Source organism: Leptinotarsa decemlineata, unplaced genomic scaffold, assembly GCF_025532065.1.
Source record: "Leptinotarsa decemlineata unplaced genomic scaffold, Ldec_3_MD MMD2_tig00026328_RagTag_RagTag, whole genome shotgun sequence".
Taxonomy (NCBI): Eukaryota; Metazoa; Arthropoda; class Insecta; order Coleoptera; family Chrysomelidae; genus Leptinotarsa; species Leptinotarsa decemlineata.
The window spans coordinates 9,683,398-9,700,481 of NW_027412688.1; the positions used below are offsets into that span (position 1 = coordinate 9,683,398).

Below are 17,084 nucleotides of genomic sequence, written 5' to 3' on the forward strand. Positions count from 1 at the left end.
TTACCCATTTTCTTTAATATTTCAGCAAATATTTTTCTTTTCGGTTGCCTTTTCCCAGATGCTTTGACGCACTTAATTCCATTACCATTTTTTCGAAACACTCGAAGTTTTCTCGATGATCTACGAAAAACTAGCAAAGAGATTCATAAAGATCAGCTACAGTAATCAAATGTAGAACCCTGAATTTGAACATTTACTTTGTTCATTATTTAAAAAAAAATATTCCACACAACAACCATTAACGCCATTTCCAGTTTTTTTTATTTTGAAAAAATTCCCGTTGCTTTGTTTCGTGTGACATGCTTTTCGGTGCAATCATTCCTGATTGTTTCCAAAGCTTTAAGGACTTTGTGCCAAGTTCCTATTTTTCATTTGACGCACCAAAAATCTGCCACCTTAGGCTCAAGCTTACTCAGGCTGGTGGTAAATCCGCCATTTATACTGGTATTCATGTATGTTCGTTTATAAATCAATATAAATAATAAACATATTGTAACGAAGCCGATATGCCGGCCAGCAAACAAACACATGACATCACCGCGAATCACTACAGTCGGCAACCGCCGGTAAAACTCTAGAAACGAACCGACTACAAATTTTTAGAAAGGACAGTTACCGATATAAGTCCGGCTTCCCGACCCAAAAGGGCAGTTCAGAGAGTGAATCGAGCGGATAATATTCAAATAGTGGAAATAAATTAAGTGTTAGTTGCTAAGTGTTGTAAATAAATTAGTTGGTGATTAGTAAAATATTGTTGTAAATTAATTTGTTTAGGACAGTTAATTCTTTAATTTCTTACAATATTATTGCCCAAAGCACTTCAATGATATTTTGAATATCATGAAGTTATTACAAGTTTTTATTTATTCAGACAATTTATTGAAAGCGAAAAGTGAATCATGTGTTAATCTTTTTTTAACCAACTACAGAGCTTGCAGCATCGATATTAAATAGATTTAGTTGCCTAGTTTCACGAGTATGGCCTTTTGAATTCCATGTTAACGTAAGATTATATTTTTTTTGGATCATCAAATATGCACTTTTGAGTCTGTCCTTCCAAAATGAATTTGTACTTGAGTATACCTGGTTCGTTGGAGTGTCTGTCATATGAAAGACGATACAAAACTTTTATTGTTTTCTTATAAAAAGTGGAAATTCAGTGTGACGTGACAGTCAAATAAAAAAAATCCACAATTATTTTGTTTCAAGATGAGGAAGTAAAAAGAAAACTTTTTTCCTAAAAATTATCCAAAGTTTATAAAGTGCCATTCCAAAATGCTTACTATTTACTGTTTTATGCTCAGTCAAAAAACTGATTAATCAGTCAATAAACAGTGTTTCTTTGAGTATATTACTGATACAAATAATACTTACATTTTACCTAATTTCACACAGCAGTTAATGGCAGCTGTAAGACTGTCTTTGTCGACTGTGTTCTGATTCAGATTCTCTAAATACCTGTTCAGCAATATTAACGTGAACCTTTCCTTGCTGGTTCCTTCTTCAGCTGCCAGATTGAGGGCTTCGGCCCATCTACCTTGGTCACTGAGATACATCAGTCGTTCTGGCCATGTTCGCAATTTGACCATGTGGACAGCTTTAGTACCCAAGATGAGGAGCTGGTCACCGCGACTTGACAGACTATTATAGCAAGCCCTTTCGCCTAGAAATATCTAGCCCATCAATTATTCTTCAATTTATGCGAATGACAAGCAAATATACCAAGTTACAGCTAGTTTTCAAAAAAAAACAAAGTATTGATTGAAAATACAATAGAAAGCTCTATAAAATGAAAATATGAAGTGTCTTCAATTTGTTGAAGTATATAACAAACCAAGTGAATAGTAATAATTTCAAAACATTTTTTACCCAAATTTTTTATACAACTAACATAGCTAAAATGAGTTCAAGAAAAAGGAATTTGAGAATTATCTAAAATCCTAAAGTCAGCAGTGGTGTGAAACAGGAAATCAATATTAAACCTTTGAAACCATGGTATTCTCAAGACAAAGAGTCCTAATATACTTCACTTTATCAAGTTCTATCTTGAAAAACTTATATACAGTATACAAATTGAAAGTACTGAGATGGAACAATTTAGTCACATATATTTCATGCAATGGAGGATCTTAGTAAATTTTATGTAATGATAATTTTTTAATGAGTGAATTTGATATAATAAAAAGCATGGAAAATTTATAGACGAAGAACTCAAAAAAATAAGCAAACCGCAGACACGTGTTAGGCTCATTAGCTGTCATAAGTACCACGAGGCAGCTTTAGCTACCTGCGTGACAACCAGGTTCGGTATTCCATATAGATGACAGTTCAATGTGTCTGCGGTTTGCTTATTTTTTTGAGTGCTTCGTCCATGAATATTCCCTGCTTTTGATTATATCAAATTCACTCATTAATGAATATGGTTTTTGAAGAGGGTTGACTCTTCATTGAAGGTCTTCATTGAAGATTTGAAGGTTATACAAGGAGTTAGCTAATCGAAGAGTTCTGGGATTAAAGCTGTTGTATGAGTAACTGAATCTGTGAAAAAAAAACATAAAAGGTTTGCACCTGCCTAGTTGAACAACCAAGGACAGGTAGAGATAATTTGGTGAGAAGTTCGGGGCTGGTACTGAGTCCGTTGATAATTTTAAATAGAGGAATCAACTATCTATGTTTCCTGCGTGCCCCATTCTAAGTTAGAGGTCGTAGGTCTTCGATAGTGTCTCATAAAATATTTTATTCATCAAATCGAATCAAATCAGTTTATTCATTCAAAGGACCCATTAGAGTATAGAACATGTCAGGATATAATGTCTTAGTGCATGTATATAAATATAGTAAAGACTACATACATAACTACAAGACAACAAAAGGAACATCGATATAAGTTATTTGCTTAAATAGTTACAATAAAAATTCATCAATGCTATAAAATAAATTTTCTTGCAGAAAGCGTTTTATGGAGTTTCGAAATTTGAAGTGTGTAAGCTGAGTTTTAATGCCAGTGGATAATTTATTGTAAATTCTCACACCTGTTGAAAGTGGTCCATTTGATGTTATTTGGAGATTGCTATGATTTGGATAGATTAGCTGATTATTTCTGGTTTGGTAGACATGTATGTCCGAATGCCTGGGAAGAGTGTTTTTTATTTTATGGATGTAGCAGGCAGGCCAGAGGAAGAATATTCAATTCGGCAAACAATGGTTTACAGGAATTCCTGGGTGATACATTTTTTACAGTTCTTACTGCATTTTTCTGAAATAGATGCTGTGCAGCCGGAGAGTTTCCCCATAGTAAAATGTCATAAAGTAAAATAGACTGGATTTCAGTAAAGTAGAAATTTCTCAAACTTCCGATATCAACCACATTCCGCATACATCGAATTTGATATATTTTTGTATTTAATTTATTTATAGTTGCTGTAATATGCTCATTCCAGCTGAGATCGTCTTCTAGGGTTAATCCCAAGAATTTTGTTGTTGATTTTCTGTTAATATTTAAGTCATTCAGTTTGATCGAGAGTGGATTGTTTATTAGTCTTTGTCTGGTGTGAAAGATTAGATACTCAGTTTCTTCTGTATTGAAATGTAGTTGATTAGCTGAAAACCATAGACCTAGTTTACCAAGAAGATGGTTACAAGCTTGTTCGGTCATTTCACTGCATTCCTGGGAGACAAGAAAAGATGAGATATCAGCATACAGCGTGATGTTATACTCAGGTAAAAATTCCACTATGTCAGCAATGAATAAAGAAAATAGTAATGGGGCCAAAACACTTCCCTGTGGCACTCCCAGCTCCAGTTGCGAGGCATCTGAGCAGTGCTTACTAATAGATCCGTCAACTTCTTTGAAACAAATTTGGACAAACTGACTTCTATCAGAAAGATATGATTTAAACCATTTGGCTGCAATTCCTCGAATGCCACAAAGCCAAAGTTTTTGTAGCAGTGCCTTATGAGGAATACAGTCAAAGGCCCTACTTAAGTCGCAAAAAATTCCAACAGGGGAGTTTCTTTTGTTGATCTCGGACAATACATTATTATAAAAGTCAACTGTTGCAGTTGTTGTGGATTTTCCCTTCCGAAAACCGTGTTGCTGGTCTGGTATGAGTCTGTATTTATTGATGAAGGGAGTTAGTCTGTCTAGCATACAATATTCGTTCACCTTTGCAAAAGGAGAGAGACCTGATACTGGTCTGTAATTATTAATGTTAGTTTTTTCGTTTTTTTTATGCACTGGAGTTACCTTTGCTGATTTAAGACAGTTTGGAAATATGCCCGATGCAAATGAATGGTTTAGTAAATGGGTTAGAATACCTACTATATCTTTACCAAATTCCTTTATTAAAACAGAGGGAATTTCATCTGTATAACTGTTAATACATTACAAACTGATATACATTAACAGTTTTTTTTTTTATTGAAACATTTTTGACAAATAAACAGCAGTACATACTGTAGTATGTACTCCATGATTACAAAATTAAGCATGATATACCCCAAGGTTCAGTACTTGGTCCAATGCTATTGATAGTATACCTTGACAATACCTTTTCATTGATGTATTTCTCAGACAAATATGTTTCAGTATTGATTATACATGTTTACACATGCTCTGGAGAAATTTGAATCATTTTAAACTGTTGTATTTTGACTAGTCAAATAATTTTTTTTCGTGCATATAATTTCGTATTTTATATCTTAAGAAAAAATAAGAAATAGATAACTGATACTTCTAGAAAATTTGTTTATGATTTTTCTGAATGACCAAAATCGAAGTATTTTTGAAATGTTCAAACAAATTAAAGAATGTGTAAATTCTACGTTTACAAATGTTTATAAATTAAAGAATGTTCTGATTTTTAGTTTTGAGTTAACCTTACAACAAGTTCTCTTCGTAAGGTGCATACATTAATTTATTCTTAGTAAAGTATATATTTTAAAATATTATTGTATTCATCCATGAATGAACTTAATTCAATATTATATATTCTAAAAATTTCGAGTGACACATAAATTATTCTATTGTATATTTGATTGACCCACCTGCCAGAGCAAATGCCTCACTAACCCCACCCCCAACAGCGAGAGCTTTGAAGTGAGCTGAACTATAAACTAGCCCCGCATTGGCTATTTCCAACACTTCGAGTTCTCGCTGCGTCCTGACTTCCACGAGCCTCAGATTCTCGCTGGTATCCAGTATTGCGAGATGACGAGTTCCTAACCAATGTAGAGCCGTCATAATATAAGGCAACTGTACGCTCCTGAGAGGTAACAACCTGATCCGGTTGTTGTTGAAACCGTGGGTGATGACTCTGGTGTAGTTAAGGTCGTGACCTCTTCCCCAAGCCAGAACAGGCTGGAATGTTTTGCCTACGGAGACTAGTTGCCAGGAAATCAGAGGTAAAGAGGTTGATACTTTTGGCAGTTGTTGGCTGAAGAGTACTTTGAGTTTGGGACGAACAGAAATTACTATAACCTGAAACAATACATAATAATAATCATCATCATTTTCGTCGTCAACAGCATCATTATCATCAAAACTGTATTCAAGAAACACTTTATTATGAGATTTTCACTAAATATAAATAAACAAATATTGTCTAAGTTTCATATTTTTAACAAATGAAGTTCCCACATTTTTTTGTTTAATGATGAAGAATCAAAAAGCCTTAAAGCTTCTTACCAAAAAATTGATCTCTCCCTGATTGATACATGTATAATAATTATTAATGTAAATGAATTTAAAAATAGTAAACATTGTTGTTATACTGTTTCTTTTATTCAGTTAATAATAATAATAATCTTTATTTCATAAATATGCCGACTATTACAGCTTGTACACAGACAACATAGAATGAAATAATGTCAACAAAAAAAAGAAAACTACATATACTCATACATTTCTATAATTCGGTATGGTCTAAATAGTCACTAAGACTATATGGTTCTAAATCTATTAAACTTTTTTTTTATTTCTTTCTTAGATCAATTTATGCTCCTCAAATCTTTGATTCGATTAGGCAATTTATTGTACAGCTTCATTGACATGTAATGAGGAGTTTTTTCTGTTATGGTTAACCTATATATATATATATATATATATATATATATATATATATATATATATATATATATATATATATATATATATATAGGGAGCACGAAATCATTCATTTCTTCCTGTTCCATTGGAATGTTGATTAATATTGTTAAAGAACAGATGCCTATTTTTTAATACAAACATTAAGCATCCATAGATATAAAGAGCATATATCGTCATTATCCCATATTCTTGAAGACATATCTACACGATTCATTATACTTCAAATTAATCATCATTCTGATTGCTCTTTTCTGAACGACAAATATTTTATTTATATTACTATTGCTTTCCCAAAATATGATTCCATATCTAGCTACAGACTCGAAATTGGAAAAAATATAAAATTTTTACCGATTCTTTGTTGAGATATTTATGAACCACCCTTAGTTCATACGAAATTTTGCTCAATTTGTTAGCTGTATAATCAATCCGTTTGTTCCATTTCAAGAATTCATCAATATGAAGTCCTAGAAATTTGATGTTTTCTGAATATTTTATAGTAATGTTTTCAATATTCAAATTTTGAGGTGGTTCTATCTGTAATTGATTAGTTCTAAAAAGCATAAGATTAGTTTTAGATTCATTCAAAATTAACCTATTCCTAGTGAACCATTCTTTTATATCATTAAACTTTTCCATACCTGTTTTTACTACTTCAGGGTATGTTTCACGGCCTATTAATAAATTAGTGTCATCAGCAAATACTGTAATTGAATTATGTGTGTCTGAATTATAACATGAATCGTTTATGTAGATAATAAATAACAAGGGTCCCGCAATGCTTCCTTGGGGTATTCCTATTTTCACTGCCGCATTCTCAGATTTGTATGTTTGACCATGTTTGTTAATAGTTACTATTTGTTGATGATCTGTTAGGTTAGAGTTACCTGAAAGGAAGTTATCAGTGTATCTCCTCAAATGGAAATGTATCATCCAAAAAGAAAATCACATGGGGAGTTTCCTAGGAATCAATTCTATGACCCACACTATTCATTATTTATATTAATAACGCTACTCAATACTTGTCCAAACACGATGAATATGCTGATGATACAACATTATTAGCTTCAATAGAAAACTGATCAGTTTGAGAATATTAAATCAAACACAAAAAGTTCTCAGAATTATTTCATAAATATAAGAATAATAATAATAAAACATTAAAGTTACTCTTCACTGTGAATCACGACCCAATTCTGGAGGACAAAATACCGGTGAACTGTGTGGGAGTAACATTAGATTGTAAGCTGACATGGACGGCTCATAAAATCAATGTCAGAAACAAATTAGTTATCTGTGTGTATCTCTTAAAAATATTGAAGATAATGTATATAAAAGTGTTGGTCATATGGCCTACCATGCTCTTTCAAAATCCTCGTAAAGCATAAAAGGGTCCCAGAAGGGACTTCCGAACTTTGACAATTGGTAACGGCTGTCTTGTTGAAGCTACATCTGTCAAATTAGTTGTCATTTATTCAGTATGTTTCGCAAAATCACCATGGATGGATATAGCATTCCACAACACGTGCAAATAATTAAATTGTTTTATTTTTGGCTTGAATTGGATGATCTGGATACCAACGACATATGGTTTCAACGGAGCGGTCCTACGTGCCACACAGTTCATGCCACATTGGATATTCTGCACGAACGATTTGAGGGCATGGTCATTTCACGTGGAGATGATGTGAACTGGCCAACCGACTTTTCCTTGTGGAGTTTTCTCAAGTCGCATATGTATGCGAATAAGCTAAAAACCACGACAGTCCTCAAAGCCAACATAACCCACACCATCGGTCAAATGCAGCCTGATTTATGAACCAGAGTCATGAATAATTGTACGTTTCGGATGAGCTCCACCCAGAGAAGTCGTGACAGACATTTGAATGATGTTATATTCCATACATAGATAGATAGATAGAATTTATTGGCCCATTTAAAAAAATTTTTACAAATTATGAGACACGTCAAGAAAAAAATCATATAAGTAAAATGATACAAATTTGTCGCTTTAACAGATTCAAAACATAATATATACAAACAAATACAAACACTTATACTTACACATTTATACACTTATACCAATATGTACATATATATATAAAAGAGAAGGTATTATCGAGTGTCTATGATTTAATTTTTCTTGAGTGTATATACACACATATATTGCACATTTAAGAACATTCAAAAATACATGTTTGTTCAATGGGAAAGCATTCATTGACGACTTCGGTAAAATTCAAGTGAAATGAAGTTAATGCTTCTGTAGAATTCGGTGTATTTCTCAGAGGACTTTCATTATATCTGTAATGTATGTGGCTGCTACGCCGCTGGTATAGGGCCAAGGGCGCATGCCCTGAGAACAGTCTTCAGATCAGGAAATGGTGGGGTCAGTATTGATTGGCGGCAATGGTTGTATCTATGAAGTGTATAAAGCAAACAATGTAAACATGGTCGTACCTGATGTGTATATATGTGTGTGAATATCTCTGGATATTATCGATGTCAATAAACCTATATCCACCCGAAATATCAACAGCCTTATTTCCACCATCACCTACATAACAATATCCTTTAGAATTCAACATAATTCTTTTTGTTATAAATTTTGCAATATCTTCCTCTCTTTTTTTTTAACATATTTATGGTGAAAGATTGATGCACTTACAGAAATAACTTCAATCACATACTTCAACTGATGGTCACTTGATTTAAGAAGCATATAATCAATGTGATTAAAAAAGTTGCATTCTAACACTGAAAACATTTGCATCTGGCTATTTCGTTATCTAGTCAGTTTTGAGAGAGCAAGATACAATATTTGCAAAATTTGTTAATTTTTCTTTTGATCCTTGAAATAGTGAAATATAAATATATCTATTCTTGATAACTCCTACCAGTCGCACTTTAGTATAACACATACTAATTTGATCATACTTCCCCTGCCCACGATTACGATGGTAAAGATTCGTTAATGTATAATGGAATAAAAATGTACCATAAAATGCCGATAAACCTGAAGAGTTACAGTTAAAAAAAAATAAGTCTTTCCCTTCAAATATGACAACTTTAGTCGAAACTTGTGTGAGCTAAGGACCAACGAGGTCTTACCTTTGTGAGTCGTGTGAGTCGAACTCTGTAATTATTTTCAAGAAGAAATGAATTTAAATGAATTTTATAATGACGAGTCATTTCATGAATTGTATAGTTGACTTATAGTATCTTTGTATAAGGTGATACCTATATATTTTGAAAGACAGTTTTAATTTGAATATTACCTGACAATTTGTTTAACTATAATGTATATGACGTAATCTACTACATGTAGATGAGAATATAGTAATTACTATTACATTGTTTTAACATAATACTAAAACAATTGACAACAGGAACATGTTTTCTTGTGGCCAATAAACGTATTCCTCTCTCTCTTCAAAATTTGAACAGTCATATTAAATTACACTAGGTGAGTATATTAGCAACAGCTACAAAGTTACTGAAAACATCTTTCATTACCTTGGATAACGTCGCCATCGCTACTAGAACGTTGCGACTGAGAAAATTTATGTCGTGTCCCCTCACAAGCGGCTCGAAAACGCAAACTTCGCCCCGAGCCCCGGAAAAGAGACATTTGGAATCCCAGGATCGAACGCCTAGTCTTCTATTGAATGACAGAGAGAACACGCAACCCGAGGAATCTCCGCAAAGTGCAAGATTACTCAAAAATGTGAACCTCAAATAGAGCACAGCAGTCTGAGGAGCGTGCGCGTCTGGAAGTCTCCTCAACACGTCGCCCGAGGAGGCATCAACCATTGAAATGTAACCCCGTTCGTAGCTGAAAGGAATGAACAAATTAAATTTTTATTGAAAGAAAGTCATTTTTTGTTGAAGAAAATCAGTTTTTTATTGACCTTTTTGAATATTCAGATGTCAGACGTCGATGATGATTTAAAAAAATATGGATTTGCACCCATTCGAGAAAATTTAACATTCTGAAAAACATCCCAATAGATATTTCCTACAAGATAGATATTCTGTCCTTTCCACAAGTGATGTTTTACAAATGCTGGAATGAAATGGCAATATTCTTTTGTGATATTCATTAAAAGATCGCATTTGTTGCCCATTTAACGTTATAAGCTATGAACCAACTCCGGGATATAATATTTTTTCAATAACTTTTTGAAAAAACTCCTGGCAGGCATCATAATGCCTTTGCATTAATAATATATTTCGTGCTCAAATTCACCCTTTCCAGCAACGGATTCAACACCCAATTCCTTATGCCCATAATTGAATAGAAGTGGCCGATACTTGATCTGTCTGTTTCTGTTTTTCCTTCAATCAGCTGCCGCCCCCATACGAACGACAACTCTCAGAAGTTGAAAAACTTGTGCAAGCTAAGGACTAACGAGGTCTTACCTTTTAACGTGTGATTCCTCTTATCATGATGAAAATCCATATTAAAAACTGATTAATACAGTTTATTGTATGATTTTCACTATAAATGTGAATTATAGAAATAATCATACAATAAACTTTATTAATTAGGTTTTTTTTTTCTTATGCCCAACTTACAATCTGTTCTTGGTTAGAATCTAACTTTGAGCAGACATTTTTCTGAGATTTTTCCTAGATAAAGTTAGGTTGATTCAGCAACGTTACAATTGTTGACAGGACTGCAAATAGCTAAGATGTTTCCTAGGTGGCTTGGGAAGTTATTAACATTGCATATTCAGAACATGAGGCTAACTACCATATCAGTTGATGCTAATGATACAAAAAAAACAACTAATTCCAGAGCCTTTCTGAACATAAACTAACAACGAATTTTACTGAAATTTTGTAGTCAACCCAATGATATCAAAAGGAACTGGTACATTCAGTACTGAATGTGAATTAAACATCGCTGAATAAACGTCTATAATATATATTGAAAATTGAGGATAAGTTAATACGAATCATAAATTTACAGAAGTGGATTTTGGAATGTACTTTTTAATGATATTTTGTTTTCTAAGTTTTGGAAAAATACTCTTGTAATTTTTTAAACCCAATTTGAAATTGCACTTCGACTGCTCTTTGAGGTCAGAATAAAATCACAACTCCTACATATTATATTCAAAGACTTACCCTACAAGAAGTCTTGTGGATTCCAAATTGAAAGACAAAGCTGAAACAGCACCTTGATCAGAAGTTGTGATATCATGACAGCACCAGCATAAGTTCTGCTCACAGTCAAAGGCTAGAATATATCCATGGGATGTCCCAACAGCAATATATTTTATGCTGTTTGTTACAGCTGTTGGTAACCCAGCATTCACTCTCTCCTCCACGACAAAAACAGAACAATTACAAAATTCGTTTTAATAGCTTGCGCTGTTCTTGGAAAAAAGTGTATAAGGCTTATGTATTTTTGTCCTCTTATCATGAATCTGAAGTTAAAACTTTGCACTTTTACTTTTTGAGATATAGATGCTGCAAAAACAAAAAATATTGAGATGCTCTGGATGTTGCTCCACTTGCTCCTTTCACTTCTTTCCATACCTTCAATTTTCCCAAAATAATATTTTGAGAAAAATTAAGTGCTCAAGTAGTTCTCAAAGCTCAAGTAATCTCAATGCTTGAGTAGTCTCAACTACAACTCTCTACGTTGAGAACAACTCCAGCACTTCGACCTTTAGTTTATCCCTTCGATGTCTACCGCAATAGTAGACAAAACGACAGGCATAAAACCTGCATACTATGGTCAAAAAACCCGAAAAAGAGCTTTGACAGTTATCTCTGGCCATGAAAGTTTACATTCTTACATCATAATTGTTTATAAAACCAAATGACAACTTCACAAGGAAATGTTTTGTTGTTTATGTTGGAAGTATTACATAATTACACCAAAACTGAAAGGGCTGTCGTCGAATTTAAATGGCTATTGAAAAGGCAAGGAATGCCACTTTCATCTTTCAGAAAATTTATTCTCCATCACTGATTACAAGTTTGTTATTTATGTAGTGATTCACATTAAAGACGGCTGTCTTCAATCAATCACTTAAAATATACTTTGTCTTAGGATGTTCTTTTATAAACAAAGTCTACAAAATTTGAATATAGAAGACGCTCAGGAATATAAAATATGAACAACATATTAAAAAGTGCTCCAAATTCAGTGATTATCATCATATCACGGTGTAAACCACCCCACAAAAAAAAGACCTTAACAGATCTCTCACAGACTTTTGTCATTGAAAAATAGGAAAGATTTTTTTAAGGGTCCTTCTGAATAACCTGAAATTATTCGATTCCCAAATCATTTACATTGTTACAGATTCAAATAAACTTTGCTGATTATATATATATATATATATATATATATATATATATATATATATATATATATATATATATATATATATATATATATATATATATATATGATATGGAATACATCTCCAATAAGTGTTTCAGTACATAGTAGTGACCTCAGTTGGACCGGTACTCCACAGTACAATGCAATTTTTACAATATATCAACCTTAATTGGCAAATAAGCAGTTTTAAGAACAAGTATCCAGCATGTCAGATAAAATTATTTTTACTAATGATTCGACTAATCCCAAGAAATTTTTCATGAAAATAAGTGATGAGAAATTCAACTTTTTGTTTTTATTTTTATCGTTGTTTTATAATTTCACAAATAAAAATGTTTACTTATTGTTGATCGTTTGACAGGAAATATGATTGTTTACGTTTATTGAGTTCCAGGGTTTCCAGCAGGTTTAATTTTTGTCTTTAATTTTCTGTATGTAATATATCACAGTTTATGTCAAAGTTGTAGTTGTTTTCCAACAAATGGCGTGCATAGGTTAAATTGGTTTTCTATAATTCCAAACTTCTTCTGTGTTCTGAGATTCTGGTTTTGAGATTTCTAGATGTTTTGCCACTATAAACTTTTGAGCATAAACAGTTTCGAATTAAAGAAATCCAATTGAATCAACAGATTCAACTTTCGACTAACAGTATCTCCCCGAATAGACAACTTCAGAGTCATGATCAGCAAGCAAAAATGTGAAAATCTAATAACAATTACTTTTTAATTTGTCATTGAAACATATAATTATGAGCCTGATAATTTTGGGAGCTTACTGCAACTATTAAATATTTACCCCTGCTGAGCTGATCTGAGATGAAACACCTTTCAAAATACAGTGATATAGCATAGAACGGAATTTACTCGTCATACTCTGGAATGAATGCAAGGAAGCATTATCACTTGCTTCCGATTCCATGTCCCACAAGACGCTTTCAAGGGATGGGGGAGCAACTTGGGGGATATCGAATTCTAGATCGTTGATCTGAAACATATACACAAAATAGGAATGAAAAAAACGAAAATATGAAATAAAACCTCTTTCAGATCCAGTAAAGATTCATCGGAATCTTCAATTTGAAGATCGTCGCTTTCCGAACCCATTTTCAAGCAATTATACTCATATATTTTAATATTTTTTTAAAATGATCTCATCGTAAGCTCCCAGGGGAATACGCTGATTTTTCGTTCAAGTTTGTATCAATATCATATTGCAATCGGAAATCATAGAATACAAAAATTAAATGAAATTGTTGATTAGATGATTAGTAACCTTACATTTAATCATTAGTAACCTTGACAAGATCATCTTCTTTTTTATCTTAGATAGAGTGGTTGTGTTCCGTGAGGTTCCGTAAACACCGTGATGAAATATAAATGTTAGTTGTAGTCCTCCCAGTGAGCACCCTAAGGGAGCAGAGCCAAGAAGATAGAAAAAGAATGCAAATGTTACAACCAATAAGCAAAAACGCGTTCAATTCATTATACGTGAATAGAATACTAAAAAAGCGTACAAGAATCCATAATAATATATTCCCTCAATTCACACTCATAACTATGTACTCACAGTAACAACTGTAACAACTTCAACTGAGAATTCACACTTATAACTGTGAATTCTCTGTCATAAGTAAGAATTCACGATTATAAGTGTGAATTTTCAGTTACACGTGTAAATTGCCAAATTCACAATCATAACTGTAAATTAGGACAAGCGTCTCTAGACAGGAATCTCTTCACATCTACACTTCGCACTCGACATAATAGATGTCATGATATGGTGATATGAGGCAAATGGTAAATTAATAAACACTGTCGATTCTTTTTTTTTTCATAAGAAATTTAGAAAAAAAATCAAACCTTGGTTTGATAGTCAACTATTACAATTAATTAAAGAACGTGATAAATTTTTTTTCGAAAAATTTTTCCAATCCACAATTCATCTATGAAAAATATCTAACTTCAATAAAATGGTAAAAAAAACTAAAAGAGAAAAAAATCAAGTATTATCAAAAACAATTCACAAATACTACTCAAAAAAATGTGGAATGGTATAAAATCACTGTTACACAACATAAATAATTTCAATAATAATAAAAATATAAAAAATAAAAATTTGAATGATCATAAAACTGACGATTCATCTGAAATTTGCGAAATAATGATTATTTTGTTGCGATTGGAAAAAAATTGTCTTCTACCATCCCAAATATTTCAAGACGATCTAAAAAATATTCAACCGTTTTTAGGTCATTTTTTTATGTCATTTAGTTTAACTGAAATTGAAAAAATGATAGAATATTTGAATCCAAGAAAAGCTTCTGGCTTTGATGATATTAGTATAAATATTGTTAAAGCAGTCAGAACTGAAATCCCACCAATTTTATTCTTTATTTTTTCAAAATCTTTCGAAAATGCTGTAATACCTAACAATATGAAAATTGCAAAGGTTTCACCTATTTATAAGAATGGCAAAAAAATGATCCTCACAACTACCGCCCAATCTCAGTATTATCAATTTTTTCCAATATTTTAGAACAATTAATGCATAAAATATTGTTTGGAAAACAATAATCTTTCATATAGTGATCAGTATGTTAATCCCTATTCATAAACATTTAATGTTTCTGAGGATAATGAAGACAAATCAAATATGCTTTCTATTTGAACTAATGGGGTTATATTTTTAGGAGTGATTAATTTTTGGGAAAGAAAGTTTTTGGCTTTTTACAAAAAAAAAAATTCTTGCGAAACCTTGTTTCGAAAGAATTTTTTTCTTTCGTGTAATTCAATGTTTATATGAAAGTAGCTGTTTCAGGAGGACTTTCTTTCAGTTTGTGTCTGAAAGTTACTTCTTTGCATGATCTACACATCCATGTATAGAGTTACTTATTTTCAAATTGATTACTTCCTTCCTTTCTTTGGAAGATTTCCTCATCCTTTTTTTTTAATCAAGATGGAGTAGTAGAAAGCCAAAAACTTTCTTTCCCAATGCTTTCTATGTTCTAGTTGCACCTGTGGTTGCACTAGTTGAATCTTACTTCGGCTAGTTTAAAGGTTAGTTCATGTTAGAACGAACATCGCATAAAAAGTGCGATTTAAAATGGCGTTGTGTTTATCGTAAAAAAGTTGAAAAAATTGAACTTGCGATTTCTGCAAGGTTATATTGCTATTTTATTTGACTCTCGTTTTTTAAGCCCATACATTGAAATTGAATCCGAAATGGAAGAATGTGTCAGGTTGTTCAAATTATATCAACTTTACCGTATATATAAAGCTTCATCGAGAAGACCCCATCTTCATAGTGCGAGAAATATTTTCAAAATCAAGAAAATATGGAGAATATCACAACCTTGTGGCTGAAATGAGAATTAAGGTTAGTTCGTGTTGGAACGAACATCGCATAAAAAGTGCGATTCAAAATGGCGTCGTGTTTATTGTAAAAAAGTTGAAAAAATTGAACTTTTGTGCGATTTCCGCAAAATGTTATACATCAACATACAAAGTTATATTGCTTTGACTCTCGTTTTTCAAAGCCCATACATCGAAATTGAATCCGAAATGGACGAATGTGTAAGGTTGTTCAAATTATATCAAATTCACCGTAAAAAGCTTCATTGAGAAAACCCCGTCTTTATAGTGGGAAATATTTTCAAAAATAGAAGAAATTATGGAGAATATCACAATCTTGTGGCTGAAATAAATGAGAATAAGTGATCCAGAGAAATATTTCAACTATTTCAGCTCACTCTCTCATTATTCAATAAATTATTGAATTTGGTTGGCCCCTCATTAAAGAAAATTCATTTTGCAAAAGAACCTCTCGTCCCTGCAGGCAGTAACGTTAAGATACGTGGTTTGGGGACACGCTCCTATTAAACAAAACTTGAGAAAATTGTTAGTCCTATTTTCTGATATGATGGGGTCTGGTCTTAAAAGTCGTAATTCGTATGAGTCGTATGTCATCATTCAGATTCATGTAATAAAATTTAAAATTCAACAATGAAATCCCTAGATATTGCCCGTGTTGATATCTATTGTGCCGAGTATATACAGTATATAGTGTATATGCGAGGAAGACGCCGATCATAACTCACAGTTGTTACTGTGAATTCAGTTGTATGTGTGAATTTGTCAATTCACAGTTTTAACTGTGAATTCACAGCTATAACCGTGGAGAAAAATAATATTGTAACGAACTAAAGAATTAACTGTCTTAAACAAATTTATTTTAACAATACTTCACTATCACAACTAATTTATTTACACCACTCAGTAACTAACGCTTAATTTATCTTCACCGTTTGTTAACCGCTCGAATCGCTTTCTTGGTACAGACTACTCTTCGGGACGATTAGCGACGTTTTAATATCGTCAACGAACGTTCCGGATCCCTCTGCGGATTTCGGGACACATCCGAAATTTTCGCGGTATGCGTCATACTGGGAACCGGTCAGGGCCGGCTTCAGATTCATTACAATATAGATTTCTGTAGCCCTACTACGCTTTCATTGTATACAGGTATAATCTATTATAAATTGACAAATCACAGGATGTCCCTCTGACAGTTCCTAAATTCTAACCAAACTCAAGTTACCATTTCTTATTTTACTTT

The 17,084-nt window shown here is 32.6% G+C and overlaps 1 protein-coding gene across 1 annotated transcript in view; it reads right to left on the reverse strand.

Annotated features, from left to right (window-relative positions):
* The window catches only part of Vps8 (Vacuolar protein sorting 8), a 34,133-nt gene extending 20,366 nt beyond the window's left edge, over window positions 1-13,767 (reverse strand). The window contains exons 1-6 of the mRNA XM_074182625.1: window positions 13,508-13,767; window positions 13,266-13,454; window positions 11,240-11,436; window positions 9,623-9,941; window positions 5,047-5,479; window positions 1,375-1,663 (exon numbers count right to left, since the gene is read on the reverse strand). Of these exons, the coding sequence (XP_074038726.1) occupies window positions 1,375-1,663; window positions 5,047-5,479; window positions 9,623-9,941; window positions 11,240-11,436; window positions 13,266-13,454; window positions 13,508-13,573 (1,493 nt within the window). The 5' untranslated portion in view covers window positions 13,574-13,767. The remainder of the gene's footprint in view (window positions 1-1,374; window positions 1,664-5,046; window positions 5,480-9,622; window positions 9,942-11,239; window positions 11,437-13,265; window positions 13,455-13,507) is intronic.
* Between the last annotated feature and the right edge of the window lie 3,317 nt (window positions 13,768-17,084).